This window comes from Podarcis vaucheri (assembly GCF_965113315.1).
Source record: "Podarcis vaucheri genome assembly, chromosome: 16".
NCBI lineage: Eukaryota > Metazoa > Chordata > Lepidosauria > Squamata > Lacertidae > Podarcis > Podarcis vaucheri.
The window spans coordinates 17585288-17607788 of record NC_138754.1 but is presented as its reverse complement, the minus strand read 5'-3'; the positions used below and the strand labels follow the sequence as shown (position 1 = coordinate 17607788).

The 22501-nt window shown below is 50.7% G+C and overlaps 2 protein-coding genes across 13 annotated transcripts in view; one reads left to right on the top strand and one right to left on the bottom strand.

Moving 5' to 3' along the window:
• Positions 1-22501, top strand: part of PC (pyruvate carboxylase) — a 256716-nt gene that overhangs the window by 208354 nt on the left and 25861 nt on the right. The window lies entirely within an intron of this gene.
• LRFN4 (leucine rich repeat and fibronectin type III domain containing 4) lies at positions 1670-20711 on the bottom strand. The gene is made up of 3 exons (XM_082203910.1): positions 18857-20711; positions 8576-9980; positions 1670-3143 (listed from the first exon to the last, which is right to left on the bottom strand). The coding sequence occupies exons 2-3, from the start codon at positions 9958-9960 to the stop codon at positions 2453-2455; spliced, it is 2076 nt and encodes a 691-aa protein (XP_082060036.1). The 5' UTR covers positions 9961-9980; positions 18857-20711; the 3' UTR covers positions 1670-2452.

Sequence of the window (22501 nt, the reverse complement as noted above, 5' to 3'; positions counted from 1 at the left end):
GCCCTTACCCAACAGGCTCATCATATGTACTTACGTATTAACATATCAATAGGGCTGGTTCCTACCTTTTCTGCAGCCCATCTCCACCTGTGCTGTCAGAGGTGGGCTAGGCCTTCCCTCCAGTGAACTAGCTTGCAGCCACGGGGTGCAGCCTGTTGACACATTTCACACACACACTCCTCACCACCACTTTCCCTAGTCCAGTGATTACTGAACCTAAAAAGCTATCTCAAAACCAATCTCCTTTCTGGCTGTTTTTCCAGATGATGCTATCGGGAAATTACTTCTTTCCTTTCCTTCCCTTCCTCTTCCCACCACCCCAAATGAGAAACCAGCAGTGCCAGCCCTGTGTGCCTAAGCCAGTTTTGCTCTGAAACCCCCTTGCAGGGCCATATCACAGCCACACTGAGCGCAACCACCCCCAGCTCTTGAGTTTTCCCTCCTCGTTCAAAGACTGAACTGGCCCTGCAGGGAAACAGAGCCAGTGAGTCGGCATGTCAAGGGAGCCAGAAGCTGCTGCTGCTGCGGTCTTTCAGCAGTGCTAGGAAACCGCTGGAGCAGGGAAAAGGGTAGGCGAGGTCTCAGCCGCCAGGAGTCATGCGGCTGCTGCAGAATTCCGGTCTCTCTTTCAGAATTGTTGTTGGGGTTGTCTGACATGGTCAAACAAACAAGCAAGTACAGGCGTGGACAGCAAAGCTCCCAGGGGTGGGAATTTGGGCTTTTGCCTAAGTTACTCTATACAGCACCTTGTTCATCAGAGCCACAAAATGGCCTGGGCCAGGCTGCCTGCTCAGGATTCCCACCCCACCCCCCATCCACACACACTCAGGGTGTAACCCCTCCACCACCCGAATTTTGGCGGGTGGGTCTGTGTGACACCTATTCTGTGGGATGCTGGGGTCCATGTGGGGGAGGAGTATTTTTGTCAGAACCAATTTTTATGAGGATCCCCTCCCCCCAAAAAAAGATTGCTGGTTGTTGAGAATCCTGCATTGCAGGGGGTTGGACTAGATGACCCTCAGGGTCCCCTCCAACTCTACGATGCTATGTTAGGCTGGGCCTCCTTACAAAGCTTAGGCTGTCCATCTGCCAGGGTGGGTAGGGCCCTTGCAGCAGGCAGTTCTTGCAGCTGGCTTTCTCCCACATTCTGCAACCATCTGAGCATCTCTGGGTAGGGCTGAGAATGCCCACCCTCCTCCTGCCTCACACCCTGGAGAGCTGCTGCCAGATAGTGTCGACAGCACTATGCTAGACGGACCCAGTGGTTTGGCCCTCCATTGCTTCAGGAGCAGTGCGAAGGATATGGGGTACAAGGAGAAGCCCAAGGGCCCATTCCTTTCCTCATTGCCTGAAATGTTAGAGCTCCCTAACACTCCATAAACAGGTGCACTTAAATCAATAACTCTGCATCTTAAGGAAAATGTGAATTGCGTAGGGTTATGTAACTTTTAGGACTCTCCCGTCAGTACTTTACAGAGCTCGCCATTTCAAACATCGATTCTAATTCAATACTTTTTTTGCACACAAATTATTGTTTGCCACACTTGCTTTCTTTTTTAAAGTGTGTTTCAAAGCCCCTTGAGGAAATCTGGAACCATCCTTCCCCCACAAAATCATGCAACCATTAGAAACTGGGCAAAATAGCAGTAATAATAATAATAAGCAGATCTATGCAAATGTTTCCCATTTATACACATTTCAGAATTCCAGCTTTCCTTGGTACAGAGTTTTGGTTTAACTTGGTGTGGCATTTTGATTTCCCCTTCTTAACCTGCACCCACCCTGGGGGTTTTTTTAGAACAGATTGTACACAAACCTGTCCATAATATTCACTTTCCTATTTAATCTCCTGCCTTCCACACACTGACTAATTTGGGGGTTGTTTTAACAGAATTCTTTCCTCTTTCTGCCTTCCTTTTTCTTCTCGCTTCTTCTTCTTTCTTTTGGCAACTTATTACTTTTAAAAAAGGACACCACCCCCATCCAATTGATTTACGTGCCCCCGACCTCACAAAATGGACACGCCACCATTTTCAGCTCCGATTAATCAATCTCCTGCCAATCTGGACAAAACGGCATTCCCTCCCTTTGAGGTTGGATCCCTCCATTCAGAGCAGCAGCTCTCCTTCAATCAACCTCGCCCTCCCCCACCCCACTGCCCAGGAGAAAGTCCAGCAGGGAGTCAGGCTGTTGTTGTTGCTGGAACTCCTGAGCCCGGCTCAAGCCTTTAGCCTCTATTGTTTTGGTCCCTAAGCCAGGCCAAGGCCTGTTACACAGCCAGAAACACCCCCACCTTAGTCGCGGCATGAGCGGCTCTCCTTTAAGCACACACACCCCGCCATCAGCAGCTGTGATCCAGGTGTCGACTGCCACCCGATACCCACTGCCAGACGCACAAGGGTGGGGTTGTGGCGCACGCAGGATCTCTCCTCCAGCCCAGGGGGCGTGCGCGCTATACCACGCTTTCCTCCAGCTCGTCAGCATTGAGGAAGGGTCCAAGGCGCTTGCCGTCGCCCTCGGAGGCCGCGCACTGAGCCAGCATCCCGTGCACCGACTGGCTGCGCTTGGTCCACATGAAGCTGAGGCGCTTGGCGTAGCTGTAGCAGGAGCTGGAGGAGACGTCTCCCATGTCCAGGGAGTTGCTGCGCTTGGTCTTGGCGGGGGTGCTGGGGGGCCCCCACGCTGCTCCCCCCACCCTGTCTCCCGTCCTGCGCTCAGGCTGAGCAGCCTTGGCCCGCACCCGCCGGTGCTTGGGGCCCCGCTCCTTGGGGGGTGTTCGCAGGGGGAGCAGGCCGTTGGGGTGTCCACCGTTGGTCTGCGAGTAGACATTGGTGACCTTGGGCAGGCTGCCATGGGCACTGCCACACACCTTGTACTTCACCATCATGACCACAGTGAAGACCAGCAAGGTGACCACGATGATGCCCCCTACGATCACCGTCAGGGTCCCGCCCAGGAAGTGAGCGTGCAGCGAGTGGCAGTCCGGGTAGGCCTCCCGCGTGGCAAACTGGGCACATCCCAAAAGGTGTGTGGCTGCCAGGGAGGTGGCCGCATCATCAAATATGGCCAAGACGCACAGGTCGTAATCCACGCTGGGCACCAGATGCTTGAGGTGGAAATGCCGGCTGGTGGCAGGGATGATCCTGCGGAGAGGGGGAGAGAAGGCGTCAGTAGGCATCTCAGAAGGGCATGAGAAGTACCTTTGCTGGATCAGAAAGGTACAGCATCCTGTTCTCCCATTGGCCAACCAGATGCCCCAATGAGAAGCCCGCAAGCAGAACCTGAGCACAGAAGCAAATCTCCCATCCTGTGGTTTCCAGCAACTGGTATTCAGAAGCATTGCTGGCTCCAATCGTGGAGGCAGAGCATAGCCATTGTGGCTAGGAGCCCTCAATAGCCTTCTCCATGAATTAGCCCAATACTCTGTTAAGGCTACCCAATCTCTTGAGCTACCAGGCCATTATTGCCACCTCGTCATTCCCTTCTGCAGCTTTTTTGCAAGTGAAACTCAATATTCTTCCCTCCAGTCTGTATGGAATATGCCAAACTGCCTCACCAAAGCCACCTGGCTAAATTTAGCTCTTGCAGGTCTGCAACTAACTAAGGAACAGGAAAAAGAGATTGGGAATAAATGGACAGCTCGCACCCGAGGAATGTAGAAAAACAGGGTCCTCCCCCACCAAGGGTCTCAATATTGGGACTTTGGCTTTTTCACTTGTACCTGAAAGCATTAGCAGTAAGAAGTGAGCCAAGTTTGCTGATGACACCAAAGTGCTCAGAGGAGTTAAGACACAGAAGGATTGGGAGAGCTCCAAAGAACATCTCTCCACACTGGGAATATGGGCATTAAGACGATAGATGCAATTCATCATAAGTACAAAAGCAAGGAAAACCTTAATGTTTGCATTCATCTGCCTGCAAGGGCACAGGAGCAGGTGGATTGGCAGCCTGTAGGAGGTTCCTAGGTCTTCCCAGACCTGGGATGCAGCCTGGCTTTCAGTGGAACAGGAACTCCAGTCTGCTGTAGCCAGGGCCCCCTCTCACAATACATTTTGTTGCCTGAGGCTGAGGGACAAGAAGGCTTCTCCTTTCCCCATTCCACTTGCAGGAGCCAGCAGGATGTAATTTCAACACTAGTGACCTGATAGCCTCCTCCCCTGTCCTGGTGGCAACAGGCTAGCTAAGGGTGGCCAGTAGAGGGTGTGTCAGACGCACATCTCTCCTCCCGCAGATGGAAATGGTTGGAACTTGGGGACAGCAAGAAGATGGCCCCACAGGAACTGCTGCCCAAGGCAGCCACCTCACTGCCTGTCCTTAGAGCCAGATGAACGTAAGCAGCATTGAAGGCTCAGTTGATCCTCTGGCCTGGCCTCAACAGGCAAGTCAAAAGGCAGCCATCCCAAACCGGCAACCTCCAGATCTTTTGCACAGCCATATCACACTGGCGCTGGTGTGAGTTGTTGTCCTAAACATCCAGAGGGCACTAGGTTGGGCAAAGTTGTCCTACTTCCCCAGGTTTGTCTGGCTTGAATTCCACCCTGAATGGAAAGTCTGGGTGCCCTTTCCACTTCAGAGGCAAGGCGAGTGACTGCAGGGCTATTGATGGCTACCAGCCATGATGGCTCTGCTCTACCTCCGCAATCAGAAGCATTAATGCTTCTGAGGACCAGTTGCTGGAAACTGCAGGGAGGGAGAGGGCTCTTGAGCTCATGTCCTTCCCACGGGCATCTGGCTGGCCACAGTGAGATGCTGGACTAGATGGGCCACTGGCATGATCCAGCAGCCACTCTCTTCTTCTTACGCTCTTATGTCATGTTCATTTTTAAGTTGAATGGAACCTGGGAGAAATGTCCTCGTCTGTCTCCTCCTTGCACACAAATGCACATCAGTGTGCTGTGGCAGATCTAGGCTTGAGCCCTGGGGGGGAGGATCCAGCTGTCAGGGCTCAGAGTGCCACAAGGGTGTACCCAGGCCCCAGCTGCTGCCAAAACCAGATCCGGGGGGCAGTGGGGGGAGGACGTGCAGGAGAGGGTGCTCAGGGGACTTTGGGGGGTGGGGGGAGAGCCAAGCTGTTGCTCCACAGGGAGCACAACCTGAGGAGAAAGCACTGAATGTTGGTGCCTGTTGCAAATCTGTGTGTGGTCATTTTGCTTCTCAGGACATGCATATTTGTGCATGTCGTAGAACCATAGAATTGTAGGCTAGGATAGGATCCCCAGGGTTCATCTAGTCCAACCCCCTACGGGTAAAAAACCTGTGGCAATTAAGACTACCCTGCCTCAGACTTCAAAACCAGCATTTCTCAAAACCATTTTGCCCTCCACCTCTAAACTCAATTCACCCTCCCACTTCCCACCTCCAGCCCCCCGGATCCATCACCAACCTCCCCCACCCTACCCCACCCTGCTTACAAGCAGAGACCCTGGGATGCATCAGGAGGCAGTTATTTTCTCAATGTGGCCTATGCGGTTTAATCCCCACAACAACCCTGTGAGGTAGGTTAGGCTGAGAGATGGCGATTGAGCTCAAGGACCTAACCTGGTACTCTAACCACTATGCCACACTGGCTCTTACATTGCAGCAGTGGCACTCTCTTACATCTTGAGGGCAGAGAGCATTCTGGGAGGTGATTCTTGGGGGTGCTGCGCCCCAGGAAGTCGCATAGACTGGCCACTGCCATCCATGCCTTAGCAACCTCAAGATCAGACTACTGCAATGCAGTCAATATGGGGCAGCCGTTGAAAACAGGGCAATGGGACTGCTGCTGTCTTTCCTTGCTTGTAGGATTCTTTTCCTAAGGCCTCTGGCTGACCTCTGTGGAAAGCGGAGTACAATACTGGGTTGTATTGAGCCACCTCTGTCTGATGCAGCAGCCAGGCTCTGTTCGCTTTCCCCATCTCTCAGTGTTTGCCTGCATACAGACTCCTAATCTTGTCAGTGTTGTAATTGATTTGTTTCAGTGACAAGAGACTTGAGGCTGTGGCCTTTGTCACTGGTCATGCTTCACAGACAGACACACACACACTTGCTAAAGTACAAATTCAAATCCAGATTAGATCACCAAATCAACCATTGTGAGGAACCAGGGGGGATGCAAGCCCTGGAACAAACATCCCAATAAAATGCACATTCCAGGCTGCAGTTAGAGGGGATGTTGCAGGTTTGAATGGTCTTCTGAAGTTGTGGGGGTGACCTCCTTGCATGTAGAAAACAAACATGTCAGGAAGCACAGTTCTCTCCCTTGCCATCTTCTTGCAGAGCAAACTAGTTTCAATAATAACTTATGATTTCAGGTTACCTGGAAGACCCTTTAGGGTCTCTTAGAAATCCAGGGAAATTCTCCTTCTGACACTGCACCCTACAGAATATCATAGGGTGGTGACCCAAAAAGGGGCATTTGCCATCATTGCCCCTATACTATGAATGGCCTTCCCTCTGCCACATGTGAAGCAACAGCCACCAGCTGCTTCAGAGGTCTTGTAAACAACCCTTTTTGTCCAGGCTTTCCCTGACGCAGCAGATTAGACCCTGATTTATGTATTTGAATCCCCTGCATTCCTGTTCTATTTCTTGTTCTTTGCTTTCATGCTGCTGTTTTATTGGTTTTAGGTTGTATTTTTGTTTTAACGATGCTGTTTGTTCTTGTACACCACTTAGAGGGGTTTTTAAAAAAAAATAATTAAGTGGTTTATAAATGCTTTTAAATAAATAAAATAGCTAGCATTACCTAGAAAATTGCTGGTTTAAATCATTTCATTTCAATCAAGTCTCCCAGTATGGAATTTATATATTTCCCAACAAGTGTGTGTACTAATTGGTTTCTGCAATAATTAAATGCATTGTTTTGCAACTAAATAAGACCTTGGAACATAATGCAGAACTTTTGTCCAAACAGCCTTCTGTGCTGCAGATTTAGGCCAGCTAAGCAGACAAGTTTGTGTTGGGCTGTATGTGTACCCAAGAAATGAACACCATTTATTTAAAAGTTAAGTGTGCAGCCCTGCTTGGAAGTAGCCCCTATGAATAAAGTGGGGCCTATTTCTGAGTAAACATGCATAAAAGTTGGACTGTGAGCTTCCAGGAACAAAAGACAGTGGACTTCAAATGGCCTCATGCTTTTGGATGAAAATGGGGTGCAGCCTCCAATCCGGGGGGGGGGGGGTCTCTGTTTCCCACCTCCTGTACAACTGAGCCAGGTGGCATAGGAAGCTGCCTTACATAAGAGTCAGCCCACTGGTCCACATATCTTCAGTATTCTGTGCACTGACTGGCAGTGGCTGTCCAGGATTTCCAGACACGGGGTCTTTTCCAGCCCTGCCAGGAGATGCCCTTGAGGATTGAACCTGGAGCATGTACAGCAGATGCTCTTTGTCATGTGTCTTGGGCATTGAGCTGTTCACAACCCATGTATATTTCATGCTGCCTGTAACTGCCCAGGCTCACAACATCTCCCTAGGGTCCCGTTAGCATTGCTTCCTGCCCTAACACTCTCCTGACTTCCCTGACCACATGAAGTGACTTTAAAAAGAGGGATTGTCGGAGGAAGGCCAGAGGGAGGAGGTATGGTGGTGTTGCTGGAACTGGTTGAAAATGAAGATCGCGGAGCAGATAAGCAAACCTCTCTTTGCACAGTTTTGCTTCCCGTTTTTAAAGCAGGACTTAATTCCAGCAGGTTCACGCCCGAGAAACCTGTTATCAGCCTCTGGAAATATGAAATGGCCTCTTGCAGCCTTCCGTGACCCTGGCCTGTTGAAATGTGTGTGCCAAGGTGTTGCTATTAGTAAATAAAACCCTTAAGAACTTGGGACCAATTTGCCTTACCTGGTATGCACCCACTCGACTACTTCAGTCAGCAGAACTGGCAGTGTTATAGGTGCCACATAATACTGTTCCAGATTTGTAAGAGCTCAATCTTTTAGTGTGGCAGAATCTACACTTTGGAACTCCCTGCCTACTGATTGCGTAGACAATCCTGAGCTCCATGGAGCAACAGTCTGGCTCTGTATGAGGCAGCTTCCTGTGCTGTGGGCAACAGCCTTGGTTAGCTACTAATCCTAAAGAGGGCTAGGGATGTCGGCTCCGGCTATGGAAAATCACTCCAGAGTGGCTCAGGTGACAGGATGAGAGCTGCTCCCTGGAATGAGCAGCATCCAGAGGCTTGGGTGAAGTTCTGTCCCTGCTACTCTGAGCCAGTCTCTGCTGCTCTCCACCTGGGAAAGGAGCAAAATAGGAAGGACCACAGAAGAGAGCCTGGCTGCTGGATCAGACCAGAGGCCAGCATCCTGTTCCCACAGTGACCATCCTGATGCCTCTCCTGGGAAGCTCACACAAGGAGGATCTGAACCCAGCAGTGAGCAGCTGGAGTTCACGATAATCCAGGAGGCTGGCTTCATGAGGGTCTTGGGAGAACAAAATTATAATTTGAAGTGCCAGAAACCTCTTGCTCACAGACGGAAACAGTAAAATCTTGGTCCCTGGGCCCACCTGGCAGCCAGTGAAGGAGAAAGCAGCTGAGAGGCATAACGAGAGTTCCTTAGGATCATGGTCCCAGGTGGCACGGTCGCAAACACCTTACCTGTAAATGAGAGTGTCATCCACGGTGCAGTTGTACTGGATCTGGTACATCCAGGCGGCGTAGGCCGACTTGTCAGCCACCCACCGCACCAGCGCTGAGCTGGCCGTCACGTCGGACACCTCCACCCTTTTCTCGAAGCCCCCCTCGCTGGCATTGGCCGATGTCTTGGCCGAAGTGGCAATGTCAGAGGAGCCCGGGTCCTGCTGTAGCACGGTGATGCTGCCATTCCCCCGGTGAGGCAAGGGGATGATTTTGAGGTCCACGGTGGCCGTGGACTCCCCTGCAGCATTGATGGCAATGCAGGTGTAGGCCCCGTCGTCCCGGATGGTGGTCACCAAGATGTCCAACGTGCCATTGCGGAAGGACATGGTCCGGGAGGAGTTGGACATGATTTTGTCATCAGGGGAAACCCAGTGGATGACTGGCTCGGGGTCCCCGATGGCCCGGCACCTCAGGGTGGCCCGTTGGCCCTCCAAGATCCAGAGCTTGTGGGTGTGGCGGGTGATGAGGGGCGGCTCGCAGGTGAACTCCTCCTCGGGGACCGACCAAAAGTAGCGGCCCGCCACCTGCGCAGGGGAGGCGCAGGTCTCCATGTCGTCCTCCCGCACCAGGCGGCGCAGCCACAGCAACTCGCAGTTGCAGTGCAAGGGGTTCCCGCCGAAGCTGAGCACAATGGTGGAGGTGTACGGGGTCGGGCTGATGACCCCGACCTGAGAGCGGGCAAAGAGTGGATCGGGGGGCAGCGTGTAAAGGCGGTTGGAGGTCATATCCAAGCGGGAGAGCTTGTAGAGCTCGGCAAAGGCCCCTTCCATGATGAAGTCGATCAGGTTGTGGTCCAAGTTGAGGGTGTGGAGGCAGAGCATCCCCTGGATCCCTTCCCAGGGGACCCGGTGCAGGTTGTTGTAGGACAAATCCAGGTCCTCCAGGGTCATCAGGAAGTCGTCAAAGGCGGCCACCGAGATGTCCACCAGTTGGTTGTTGTTCAGGATGAGGTGCTGGAGGTTGAGCATCCCACGCAGGGCCTCCTCCTGGATCTGGGTCAGCCGGTTGCCATCCAGGTGGAGCGAGCGGAGGCTCTCCAAGTCGCCAAAGGCAAAGGGGCGAATGGTGTCGATGGTGTTGCGCGACAGGGTCAGGTCCACCAGGCCCGTCATGTTCAGGAAGTCGGGCGGCTCCACCACCTGGATGAAGTTGTCGGCCAGCCGCAACTCCACCGTCCGGCGGTCAATGTTGGGCGGGATGAAGAGCAGGCCCTTGTTGGCGCAGAGGGTGCTGAGCGACTCGGAGAGATTCTGGCACACACAGTGGAAGGGACAGCCCTCGACCTGGGCCAACGCACGTCCCACCATCAGCAGCTGGACCAGCAGCAGCAGCAGGCTTTCCATGGTAGACGGCTTGGCAAGCCCTGGAGAAGGAGGGAATGAAATAAAAGCAGTTACCGGACCAAACATCTCGAAGGGCTCATCCACACTTCCACTCGTCCCATGCCTAGAAAGCCTGTATCCAAGCAGTTTTCCACTTGATCTTCACTTTCTGGGCATAGGTCTGGGTGGTTTCCCCCTTGCCGTGCTTTTTCCCCGGGGAAAACCCACTCTTTAGTACTAAATTGGAGCAAACATCAATCCGGAGAAATCCCGAATTGCCATTTGCTCCGATTGAGCGCTAAAGAGCGGCTTTCCCCAGAGAAAAGCAGCAGGACAAGAGGAAGTGCGGATAAGCCCTATATATCCGAAGCTGGGTCTCCTCAGTCTTTTCGCAGAAAGCAAGGTTAACTTGCAGTCTATACCTTTAATAAGTCCTTTCAGACTCATCAGAATGAGATACTGGAAGAACTTAGAAGGGGCTTCTCTGACAAACCGGTACAAAACAGCACTTGTGGAAGAATCCCAGGATAAAACAAACGCAAGGCCTGAAGCACAAAGACTCATCGCTGTTGAATGGCACAGCTTTATTATGTACATGGCTAAAACTGAAAATAGAGGACTCGCCTCATAAACTCTTTTGGTTAACTTGAACTGTTTATCACCTGCCATACAAATAGTAGTTTGGGATCAGAACTTTATTTGGCTATTTCTCATGTATTGCCTAAACATTAGCTTCTGGGTTACTGCAGGATATTTCGTTATTCATCTTTATGTTATATGTTGGAAGGATTTAATAAAAAAAATACACATTTTAAACATAAGAATAAAGAAAGAAGGTTGGCTTGATGATGGCATGAGGTGGGAATTTGGGGACTCACAGAGGACTTCATATCAGGTGGCAAATTGCTCCCTTTCTTCATTCCTTCATTCTAGTCTATTAATCTAATTCTATCTCTTCTCTTTTTTATACATGTTTGTACATGATTGTTTACATTTGTTATTAATTGCAGAGCGTACTTGCCAGTGCATCAGATTAATTTGGGGCAGGGCCGTAGCTCATTTGCAGAGCAGGTTCAGTCCCCAGCATCTCAGTGTAGGATTGGGAGGATACCCTGGCTGAAATCTCAGAGCTACTGCCAGTTAGTGTAGGTGATATTGCACTAGGTGGACCAGCAGTCTGACTCGGTAGAAGACAGCCTTCCATTTAAACCAGCCTTTATTTATAACCATGTGGGCCAGAAGCTTTTTAAGATGACAGAGATGATGTGGTGGGTAGAGCATCTGCTATCAACACAGAATATCCTTGTTCAGTGCCTGGCATCTCCAGTTTGGGTTGGGATGGACCTGCGTCTGAAACCCTGGAGAGCCACTGCTAGCCAGTAGAGGCAGTACCATGCTAGCTGGTCCAGCAGGTGGAGGAGGAGAGGGCAGAGGGTGACGAAAGAGCTGAGAGTGCAGGGAGCCTTTTCCCCATCTTTTGGATCTGCTGGGAAATTCAACAAACCTGCTGTACTGTGGTACCTCAGGTTACATACGCTTCAGGTTACAGACTCTGCTAACCCAGAAATAGTGCTTCAGGTTAAGAACATTGCTTCAGGATGAGAACAGAAATCGTGCTCTGGTGGCACGGCAGTAACAGGAGGCCCCATTAGCTAAAGTGGTGCTTCAGGTTAAGAACAGTTTCAGGTTAAGTACGGACCTCCAGAACGAATTAAGTACTTAGCCCGAGGTACCACTGTACCTAGAACTGGGTGTGTGGAGAGTGCAGCTGAATGGGACACAGCTGAGGAAGTACCATCCACTTTTGGCCTGCCCATAAAAATCAAGTGCAGACTTAGAAATTAGGGTGATATCTCCTGTTTCCTGGAACTCTTCTCATTGTGTGACTTTCGTGGGTGAGCTGAGAGTTTGTTTGGATCCTGGGCGAGAACCCAGAGGCTGAGAGGAAGGGTATGTTAGAAGGAAAAGGAACTGATAATAGATTTTTATATATTAGTAGCTTTGTTTTAATGTAGCATTTTTATATGTGCTTGTTTTTGCAACATTTTTTTTTAAGTTGCTGTTGTTACTTTAGTTTTTTGTACACCAGTTAGATATATATTTTAATACAGGTGATACTGAACACAGGAAACTCTCCATTTGCATGTCTTTGGGTCACACATGACCGCACACATGTGCACCATTTTTGGCAATGAAATGGGGCAATGGGGGGCAGAATAAAGTGAGGGCAGGGTGGGGGAATCCCCACTCTTGTACATCCCAGTGACATATGCTGCAGCCTGGAACATAACCCTTGAGTAAGCAGCAAATCCCCTGTATATTAAGCAATATAGAAATTAAATAATCAAAATAATCAGGGGTTATATCAGTATAAATCAGTATAACCAGTATAATCAGTATAAAGCAGCTTCCTGCAATTCAGTATATTCCTAATTTTAAACATTTAAAAAACATTATTTTCATTCCCATTTAATACCCCCAACATTCATTTGACACAGCCCTTGTTATTTCAAATCTTCCCAGTCATTAATATATATTTAGATATAGAGAGATGTGAATCTTTTGCACATCCAACCACCATCCATATTTCCATATGCCCAGTGAAGAGATAATCAAATAAGAAGGAAAGCCTGAGTAAGAAGAAAAGGAGAGATGGATGGAAAGCAGGGTTTGGGGGGGGGGAGCACTAGAGGATCTTCATCAAAGCACAAATTATATTGCACAAAAATGTCTGTCACAGATTGATGGATATGCAGCGGCCAGATTACTCACTTTAGCTCTCAAGTTATATTACCCCTGTTTAAAAACAGTTTCAGGCCCAATTCAAGCTGCTCGCATTAGTGTTGAAAGCCCTGAACAACTCAAGTCCCAAATTCCCAAAAGATGGCCTCCTTCCCTATAGACACCCTCGGTGCTGAGATTAGCAGAGGGAGCCAGTCCTGGTTGTTCCACCGCTCTCAGGGATTTGGGGTGCTGGCATTCCAGGAAAGGGCCTTCTCTGTGGCAGCCCCTAAGTAGTAGAACTGCCTCTCCACAGAGATGCTCCTGGGCCCCTTCACTACACAGCTGTTGACTTTTGCCAATTCCTGTGAGTGTAGTACATTTGAACTCTTCGCACATCTGGATTTTAAATTATTATAACCTGCTCTGGGATCTGCTGGGAAAAGGCATTTCATAAATTTAATAATAATAAAAAGCCACCTCATTTGCACAGCTGCATCCTACGCCCTGCTTCTTGGTCGTACTAGGGAAAGAGTGGATATGGGAACAGCAGACAGAATATGGGATGCCATCAGGGCAGGATCCAGGGTCACTGTTGCAGAGCCCCACTCAACAGAAGGGGCACACGCAGTCAGCAAACACAGGCCTGGTGGAAAGGGGGGGAGGCTTGACGCATTTTGAAGTTAATAGTGAATGCATCTGGCAGTTAACCAGAAGGTTGGTGGTTTGAGCCCACCCAAGGATGGCTGTGGGCAGGATTCCTGCATTGCAGGGGGTTGAGCTAGATGACCCATGGTGTCCCTTCCAACTCGTATGATTCTATAAAGTAATATATTTTATGATCTAAAGCAGGGGTAGCCTGTGTGGTTTCATAGAGGAGAAGGCTATCTATCAATGGCTGCTAGCCATGATGGCTCTGCTTCCATGGTCAGAGGCAGCAGTGCGTCTCGATACCAGTTGCTGGAGTCGACAGAAGGGGATAGTTCTCTTACGCTCAGATCCCACTTGCACTGTCAGAACAAGATGCTGGCCAAGATGGGCCATTGGCCTGATCCCAGCAAGGCTGGATTTTATGCTTTAATGTTCTTAGGCCAAACATCCGGAAACCCCCCAGGTTAGGGAAAGCTGTTCTAGATGTTAAATCTTAAAAGCTGGGGGAGTTACTTTCTCTGTTACATGTCAATACATGCACATCATTTTACTTTTATCTGATTGATTGATTGATTGATTGATTGATTGATTGCAGTTAAACCCCACCTTTTACTCCAGGGAGCTGGAGGTGGTAGCTCCTCATTTTGTCCTCACAACGGCCCTGTGAGGTAGGTTAGCCTGAGAGGCAGGCACTGGCCCAAGCTCTCCCAGTGAGCTTTGTGGCCAAGAAGGGGATTTGAACCCTGGTCTCCTGGGTGCTAGTCTGACACTCTGACCACTACACCACTGTGCGCTCTGCTCATTGACTCTCATGTAGCTCATCTTCCACCAGCTGAAAGCCAGGAAGGCGCTTAATCCAAACAACAAAGGTATATTAGAGGGAATGAATGTTTCCCTCCCTTCCCCCACAAAAAAATATCTCTACAGTTCAAGATAAACTTCAGCAGCTGTAGCTGTGGATTATATGCTGCCTTGGTGTGGTGTAATAATAATAATAATAATAATATAATAATAATAATAATAATAATAATAATAATAATAATAATAATAATAATAATAATTTATTATTTATACCCCGCCCATCTGGCTGGGTTTCCCCAGCCACTCTGGGCGGCTTCCAAAGGAGTATAAAATACTGTAATACATCAAACATTAAAAGCTTCCCTAAACACGGCTGCCTTCAGATGTCTTCTAAAAGTCTGGTAGTTGTTGTTCTCTTTGACATCTGGTGGGAGGGCGTTCCACAGGGAGGGCGCCACTACCGAGAAGGCCCTCTGCCTGGTTCCCTGTAACTTGGCTTCTCGCAGCGAGGGAACCGCCAGAAGGCCCTTGGTGCTGGACCTCAGTGTCTGGGTAGAACGATGGGGGTGGAGACGCTCCTTCAGGTATACTGGACTGAGGCCGTTTAGGGCTTTAAAGGTCAGCACCAACACTTTGAATTGTGCTCGGAAACGTCCTAGGAAAGCTTGAAAGCCGGCTGCACTAGCTGCTTTCCCAGAATGCAGGTGGCTGATGGGTCAGGCACGCCAGAGGTGACAGCTCCAGAGACCTTTTGCAAATTGCCGGCCAGGTGGAGGGATTAAAGATTCTGTATTGTCTCAGCGCTCAAAAGATGGCAGGGCGGATCATGCTAAAAGAGACTGAGCAAAAGTGTGCGCTCTCTCAGACTTGAACCCTCAACCCTGGTGAGACTCTCCCCCCCCCCATCTCTTTGCTAACATCTGCAAGGCGGGCAGAAGAGGGAAAGCCAGAGTGTTCATCAGGGTCAAGGCTCAGCCCTGAAACATATTGCAGAGCAATAGAGGGAACCTCTGAGCATAGACAGAGTGATGCTCTGTTCTCTGCTTCAGGTCATCACCCTCCTTGGGAAGCAAGATGGCAGCCGAGTGTAATCAGGTGTGGAGAAACAGGACTAGGTGCCAGGTCATTCATGAGCCAGGCCTCGTAGGTCCTGTACTTCGCTTGCGGTTTCCCCACACACATCTATCTGGCTGGCCACTGTGAGAAGAGAAGGCTGGACTAGATGGGCCATTGGCCTGATTCAACAGGTTCTTATGAGGAACACCAGTCTGGGCAGGTCATCTCTGTTCCCAAACCCATCTTGGCCAGTGTAGGACACTTGTGCCAGTGTGGCACACACCTCCCAGGCGACACAGAGCTCTTCTTCACATCGCTGGAAGACAGCCCTTCATATTCAAAAGTTTTCGCACTTCCTACGCTTCGAGAAGCCAGACTTATAAGAGATGCTGCGCCTATTTTTATTCCTGCCTGCTAGGCGCCCCACGCAGCAACAGCCTCTCGTCTCTGCCTGCTGCGATGCTCAAGAGTCGGTATCTGGGCCTGCAGCAATGCTCTGTGAGATGCCCAGCAGATGTGCAGATTTGGCATCTCCTCCCACCCCTTTTGTGTGTTTCCTCAGTCCTAAGGATAGTTGGAGCCAAAGAGATGCCAGAGGGGTTTGCTGTGGACCTATAAATGTGCATTTTTGCATAAGAGAAGGGCAGCTTAGATGACGAAGTGTCTCATGCATGCAGCAGCTCATTGATATGTTCCATCTAGCGGTATGCGTGCCTCAACCATCCCAACAAATTACTACCTGTGGAACTCACTGCTCCAAGATGCAGTGTCTTTTAAAGGGAAGAGATTAAATCCCAAGGAGCTGAAGAGGGCTATCAACAGCTATTTTGTTGCAGAAGTTAGATAGAACCTCCATGTCCAGAGACTGTCTACCTCAGAGGAAGAGTTGCCTTGGGAAAGAGCGAACAGCAGGGGAGGGGCTGTTGACTTCATGCCTAGCATATGTGTGCTTGTTTCCTAAACCATATGATGGGCTGTTTGTGGTCAGGATGCTATACCAGAACAGGGGTCAGCAAACCTTTCCAGCAGGGGGCCAGTCCACTGTCCCTCAGACCTGTGGGGGGCCGGACTATATATTTTTTTTTGGGGGGTGAACAAATTCCTATGCCCCATAAAGAACCCAGAGATGCATTTTAAATAAAAGGATGCATTCTACTCGTGTAAAAACATGCTGATTCCTGGACCATCTGCAGGCCAGATTGAGAAGGTGATTGGGCCGGATCAGAGGTAGAGCATCTGCCTTATATGCAGAAAACCTCCTGTGGTTCAATCCCCAGGTGGGGCTGGCAGAGATCCCTGTCTAAAACCCCAAAGAGTGCAGACAGTACTGAGCTAGATGAATCAATGGCCTGATTCAGTATAAAGCATCTTCCTCTGTTCCTATTTAAATTGGTCCTTTATTCAGAAGCATGAGGACTAGAATTTTTCTTTTGGGAAAGGGCTGTAGCTCAGTGGTAGAGCATCTGCCTTGGTGCAGTAGGTCCCAAGTTCAATCCCCAGTGGCATCTCCAGGTAGAGCTGGCAGAGACTCCCTGGAGAGCCCCTGCTGCCAGTCATTGCAGGCAATACTAGTTTAGATGGACCAGTGGTCTGATTCAGTATAAGGCAGCTTCCTATGTTCCCCTTGCTCTCATGCAGAGATGAGAGGGGGGACTTTTATTCAGCTAACCTATGATGGGAAGGAGTCCTGTCCCTGCCTGAAGCCTGGGAACCAAACCAGAGCAGACAGTTCAACACCAGGCTCATCAAGAGCCCCCCTCCAAATGCCCCTGTGTTCTGCCTCCAGTTCTGTAAGGGAACAGGGACGGACTTGAGTAATATGGTGCCCTGAGCGAAGACAAAATTTGGCACCCCTCACCAATATTTCTTAGTTTCATAATAACTCATTTTGGTACAGATGCCTTTTTAATGGATCTTCTTAGTAGGAACCCAAATAAACATAGGCATTGTTGTTGTTGTTATTGTTATTATTATGTGCCCCCTTGGCTTGGCGCCCTGTTCAGGGAGCTGCCCAAGCTGCCCTAAATCCTGCGCTGGTGGGAAAGGAGGGAAGGGCAGGGTCAAGGTGAAAAAGGAAGACTGGAGTGCCACCTAATTTATAACTCCGTTAGAAGAAGAAGAAAATCCCTCTGATTTCCCCAGGCTAGTGAGAATTAAAGGGCATTGTGGAAATGGAGACTGCTGGAAGGTGTTCATGTCTCTAGGCGGGGAGGGGTGGTTGGTTGGGGGGAGAAGTCAGCCGCCAAGGACTTTCTAGCCTCTAGCTCAGAGCAAGGAGCTGGTATGGTCGCTGTCACTGGCTCCCAGGACTCCTGGGTTCTGCTCCTAGCTCCGGGTTAAGAAACGAAAGCAAAAGGTTAGAGAGAGCCAGGATGGTTGCCTCTGGGGACTGGGCTGTTTGGCAAGAGACTTTTAGGAGATGGTCAGCTGAAGCAATGGAGGCTAAGCACCCTGCACCCCTGCTTCCTCAAATCAGGGAAGGCAACGAGGTCTAGTGGTTGGAGGGAGTCAGGATGGTGGGGGTGGTGTTTGGGGATCATTGGCAGCTGACAAGTGATGCAAGTTTAGGGAAAGGACCATACCTTGGTTCAATACCTGCTGGTGTCTCCAGGGAGAGAAACTCCCTCTCTGAAACCTTAAGAGCTGCTGCCAGCCAGTGTAGACAATGCTGACCTGACCCTCAGCAGAAGGCAGCTCCCTATGTTCCCATGCTCAGTTTGGCAACCAGAACACCTGAGCTCTTTGTTGCCAGCACTGGGGTGCCCCCACCCCACCTTGAAATCCAAATCCCAGACATAAATATAGACCTTAGTCTGCGTTTGGAGCTGCGCTTGGTTCTGCCTGTCTGTTGATGCAGCAGATGACAAATCTACCTCCATCTCTCCCTCTCCCCCCCCCTTTCTCTCTCTCCTCCCGCCCCCCTTCCCCCAGGGCACTCCCTTCTCTGCTCCAGGCTGGAGAGCCTGGCCCTGCCGGGCACAATGAGGCCTCCTAGTGGCAGAGTTGGGAGCAGCCGCTGCCTCTGCGCTGGTGCAGGTGAAAGGTTGCAGATGGCCAGAGAAGGGGGGGGGGTTGTTACTAGTGCCACAGGAAGAGGGGGGCAAGTGACCAGGGCAGGATGCAATTGAGGTGGAATAATTTGAAGCTGGCTGATCCCTTTCACCACCTCCTTCCTGCCACTGAGCATCTGCTTTCCATCACTGGAAGGGCACCCCACTCCGATTTTAATCAAGATGGAAATACAAAGGTCAGAGAAGAATAAAAGAGGAGTGGGGAGAGGGACCCCCACCATTTCCATCACAATGCAACTTTATGGGTTAGGAAAAGGGTGAGGGGTGAAAGGAGATTCAGTGGGAGAAAAAGAGGTTTGGGAGATCAGATTCCTTTTTCTTTTCTGGAAACCTTTCCAGGGTTTGTAACAGGCAGAGACAGCTAAAAGGAGTCTCTCCTCGCCACCCCCAGGAGACCAGCGCACCCCATTTGTGGTTTTCTCCCCCTCCCCAAAATTAAATAAACACTCTGCAGTCCCCCTCTGCAGGACATTAGTCACTCCACAACCCCCCCTCCAGGAGCCATCACTGCCTAACCCAACTTCCCACAAAGCTCAGCTAGACACACACACCCCAACACACAGACACACATCACATTTCTGCCCCCCCCCATCCATTCGCCCCAGATGCCTTTTTACCTTCTGCTCAGTGTCTCAGGGGCCCAGAGAGCAGCCGCGGCCATCCTGCTCCATCTCCCCGCCTCTCTGAGCCCCCTGCCTCTCGCTCAGGCTCTCCTGGCCGGATCGCGGCCCCCAGGTGCCCCCTGAACCCTCTGCTCCTCCGGGTGCCATGGAGGGGGGTCCAACCGCAGCGGAGCCCCCTTGCCTGCACGGCGGCTGGTGCTGCTGCTGCTGCGTGGCAAGCAAAAGTTCAGCGTGGCTGGAGGTGGCATCGGAGACGCAGGCAGCAGAACATCCTTCCCCCCCACCGTCGGTCCCCCCCCCCAGCCAAAGGAATCAGACTCAGGAAATGCTGCAGCGCTCAGGCAGACATGGGAGAGGGCATCCGTGCCACCCTCCTCAAGATGCTGCTGTTAGTGGAGCTCTCTGTGACTCGGGGTGCTCTCTGCTCCCAGGGTCTCTGCTCTTTGACCCTTTTCGCTCACCAGGACTCAGGCTGGGCCACCTTGCCTCTGACCCTTCCTGGGCTCGGAGGCTCCAGGTCCTCCCAAGGTGGCAGATGCCCAAATCAAATGCCTGGGCTCAGTCTGCTTTGCCCTCCAGCTCCTGTGTCCCGGTCACTGTTCCTGGACCCTGAATGCACCCCACTTTCCTTCCAGGCCCCCTTCACCCCTCAGGACTCCTGGGTTCCATGCCACTCAGCTCTCAGTTTCCAGATAAGTCTAGATCCCTTCGATTTCTTCATTCCAAGGTTCTAGATCTCCCAGGACAGGCCCATTCCAGGTTCTACATGGTCCATTTCTGATCTTGATATCTCTCTTGCTTTTCTGGATCTTAGTTCTAGATCCACAGTTCTTGAAGAATCCAGAGGGGGGTTGTTTGTTTGTTTTTTTAAAAAACACCTTACCCCGGAAATTCCAGAATTGAGCTCGTTGGTCCAGCCAAGAGGCTGGGATTCCACCACCCACCCTTTAGCTTCTTGCCCTACTAGCTGTCCAGTCTTTGACAGTTCCAGATTATATCCCAGTTCTGTGCCCTCTGGAGTTCCGGGTTCTAATCCTCCACCCTACTGGATTCCTGGTGGGCAGACCATTCGGTGCTAGATCTTTTGACTTGCTTTCAGACCCCGAGAACCTTTGGGGTTGGGACATCTCCAGGGCATTAGATGCTGGATTTCCATTTATCCTTCCCTCCTTCTTGAAGCCCGCTGTTTTCTGCCTTTGCAGAACGTGGGATCTAATTCCTGGCGCCTTCAGAGACTCTCAGGGCCCTTCCAGGAACAACGACCTTTTGCACACCCCTTCAGGGCATCCCCAGATCCTGTTTCTTCTGCAGATCCACCGCCCTTCTTTTCCTCCGGTCCTCCTGGGTCCTCCTCCAAGAGGCTCTTTGTCTCTCTGCCTGCCTTCCTGGCGGTCCGGCAAGGGGCTGGGAGGGGACCAGCCAGCAGTTTGCAAGCAGGGTTCTTTCAGTTTGGCCTCTCCATCAAATCTCTTCCCCCAGACGCCACCCCACCCCTCCGGACTGAAGCAGGCTTAGCTCTCCGGAGCGGACGGCTCCGCTGAGCTTGGCCCCTCCCCTTCCAGCGCCTGAAGCTCCTCCTACCCAAGCTCTGGTTGGGGGGAGGGAGTTGCCTGTGCCTGGTCTTTGAAGCAGCTGGGATGGAGTCTCCCCGCTTCCTTTTCGGGATGCAGAGGCAGAAAGAGTGATAGAGCACCTTACCCAAGAGCCAGATTTTGGGAAAACCTTTGCCTCTCAGTAACCAGGGCAGGGAGGCAGGCAGCCCCACTGTGTCAGGAAAGGAAATCCGTATTGTTTTCACATCCAATTCTACCCTTTGTGCTTTAAAAAGAGTGCTCACCCCCCCCACACACACACATTTTTAAGTCTGGATTTCAGATTACCAGGCAACTTCCCCTCCCCTCCCAGGCTGCAACCTACCAGAAGCAGGAGAAGTGGGGGAGGGATCAAAGAGCAGCTGGTACCAAGTTGGTCCTCATCCCGGTTGTCCTGGGAGACCCGTTGCTAGGAAGCGGGATTGCCGGGGGGGGGGGGCACTGGTGGGGGATAGGGATGGGGTCCATGTGGAGCAGGGTGGAAAGGGGCCCTCATTTTTAGATCTAGGCCGAGGAAGGGGGCTTTTGACTGCGGAAAGGGGTGGCCCACACATTTTAATCTTTGCACCTATTGTTTTCTTTCTTCCTTTAAAGCACACACATAAACAGAGAGAGGCAAACATTACCTTGCTACTCCAAAACGTGGCTAAAAACAAAACAAAATTGCAATCTTGCAAAGTTTCTTTCTAAAGTAAGTCCCCCACCCCTTGAAAATTTCATCCTGTGCGTGGTGACTCAGAAGTAAATCCTTCTGTGGAGGAGTTACTCTCAATAAAGAATGGACAGAACTTGGAGCTCATGCCCACTTGGATAGCCACTGAGGCTATCTCAGACACATTTTACTTGGAGTTATTTCCACTGAACTTAATGGAACTTACTTCCAAGCAAGCATGTGCAGGATTGTGCTCTTAGCCATACATGTCATTGGTGAGGACCTTTTGAACCCCTCTGACAATACTGGTAACTCTTTTTTGTGTGTTTTCAGCCAGTAAGTAGAAATAACATTTTGGTGCTATTAACTCTGTGGGTGCCTCCAGATCATTCTCACCGACAATCCCTTTTGGATAACATAAGGCCATATTTGCACCCCAAGGAATTGTGCATCTGCTTTGTATCACTGCTGATATTAGGAAAGCCTTTCCAGCTCTTCTGTATACAACAGCTTTCCTGGTCGCCACAATGTGACTGGAAACTCCATGCAGATGAATAAGCTGGTTGGCAAGAGATTGTTCCATCCCTCCTGCCAGTCCCCCTGGCTGAAGGCCAGATGATGAGGTTGCCAGTGGCTACCAGCCACAATGGCTATTTTCTGCCTCCACTCAACACTTACTGGGATCCACAACTGAGGAGAGTGCTGTTGTGCTCAGGTCCTCCTTGAGGGCTTCCCAGAAGAGGCTAGTAACCATTGATAGTCTTCAGCTCCTCCGTGGATTTGCCCAATCCTCTTTCAAAACCATCCAAGTTAGTGGCCATCGCTCCCTCCTGTGGGAGGGAGTTCCATAGTTTAACTATGTGCTGCATATAGTTAAGCTATTACAGAACTCACTCCTGCAGGCCACCAACTTGGATGGCTTTAAAAGGAATGGACAAATTCCTGGAGGAGACTATCAATGGCTGCTAGCCATAATGGCTGTGCTCTGCTTCATCAGTTGGAGGCAGGAATGCTTCTGAATACCAGTTGCTAGAGGAGGGGAGAGTGTTCTTGTGCTCAAATCCTGTTGTTGGGTTTCCCCATTGGGGCATCTCTTTGGCCACTCTGAGAAGCTGAACGAGATGGGCCATTGGCCTAATCTAGCAGGCTCTTCATATGTTCTTATGATGCTTCCGTGTACTTTCCCCTCCTCTTGAGTAGTCAACCTTCACCTTTCTGCCTGACTCACCATTCCCTCTGCTCTGAGGTAGGAGTTTTTTTGTGGAGAGGGGATCTGAGAGCCAGCCAGGATCCCGTGATACTGGAGCTGGTCTTCAAGCAGAGAGATCTGGATCATCGGTTGGCCCCTCGGGGATCGATGACCCTGTGGGGATCTGCCGGAGGGTCCTGCTCCTC

Bases quoted from the DNA above. Each gene is read 5' to 3' on its own strand.
- LRFN4 (XM_082203910.1), bottom strand. From the start codon at position 9,960: ATGGAAAGCCTGCTGCTGCTGCTGGTCCAGCTGCTGATGGTGGGACGT. The intron at 3,144-8,575 runs GTAAGGTGTTTG...CCCTCTCCGCAG, and splicing joins GATGACACTCTCATTTACAG to GATCATCCCTGCCACCAGCC.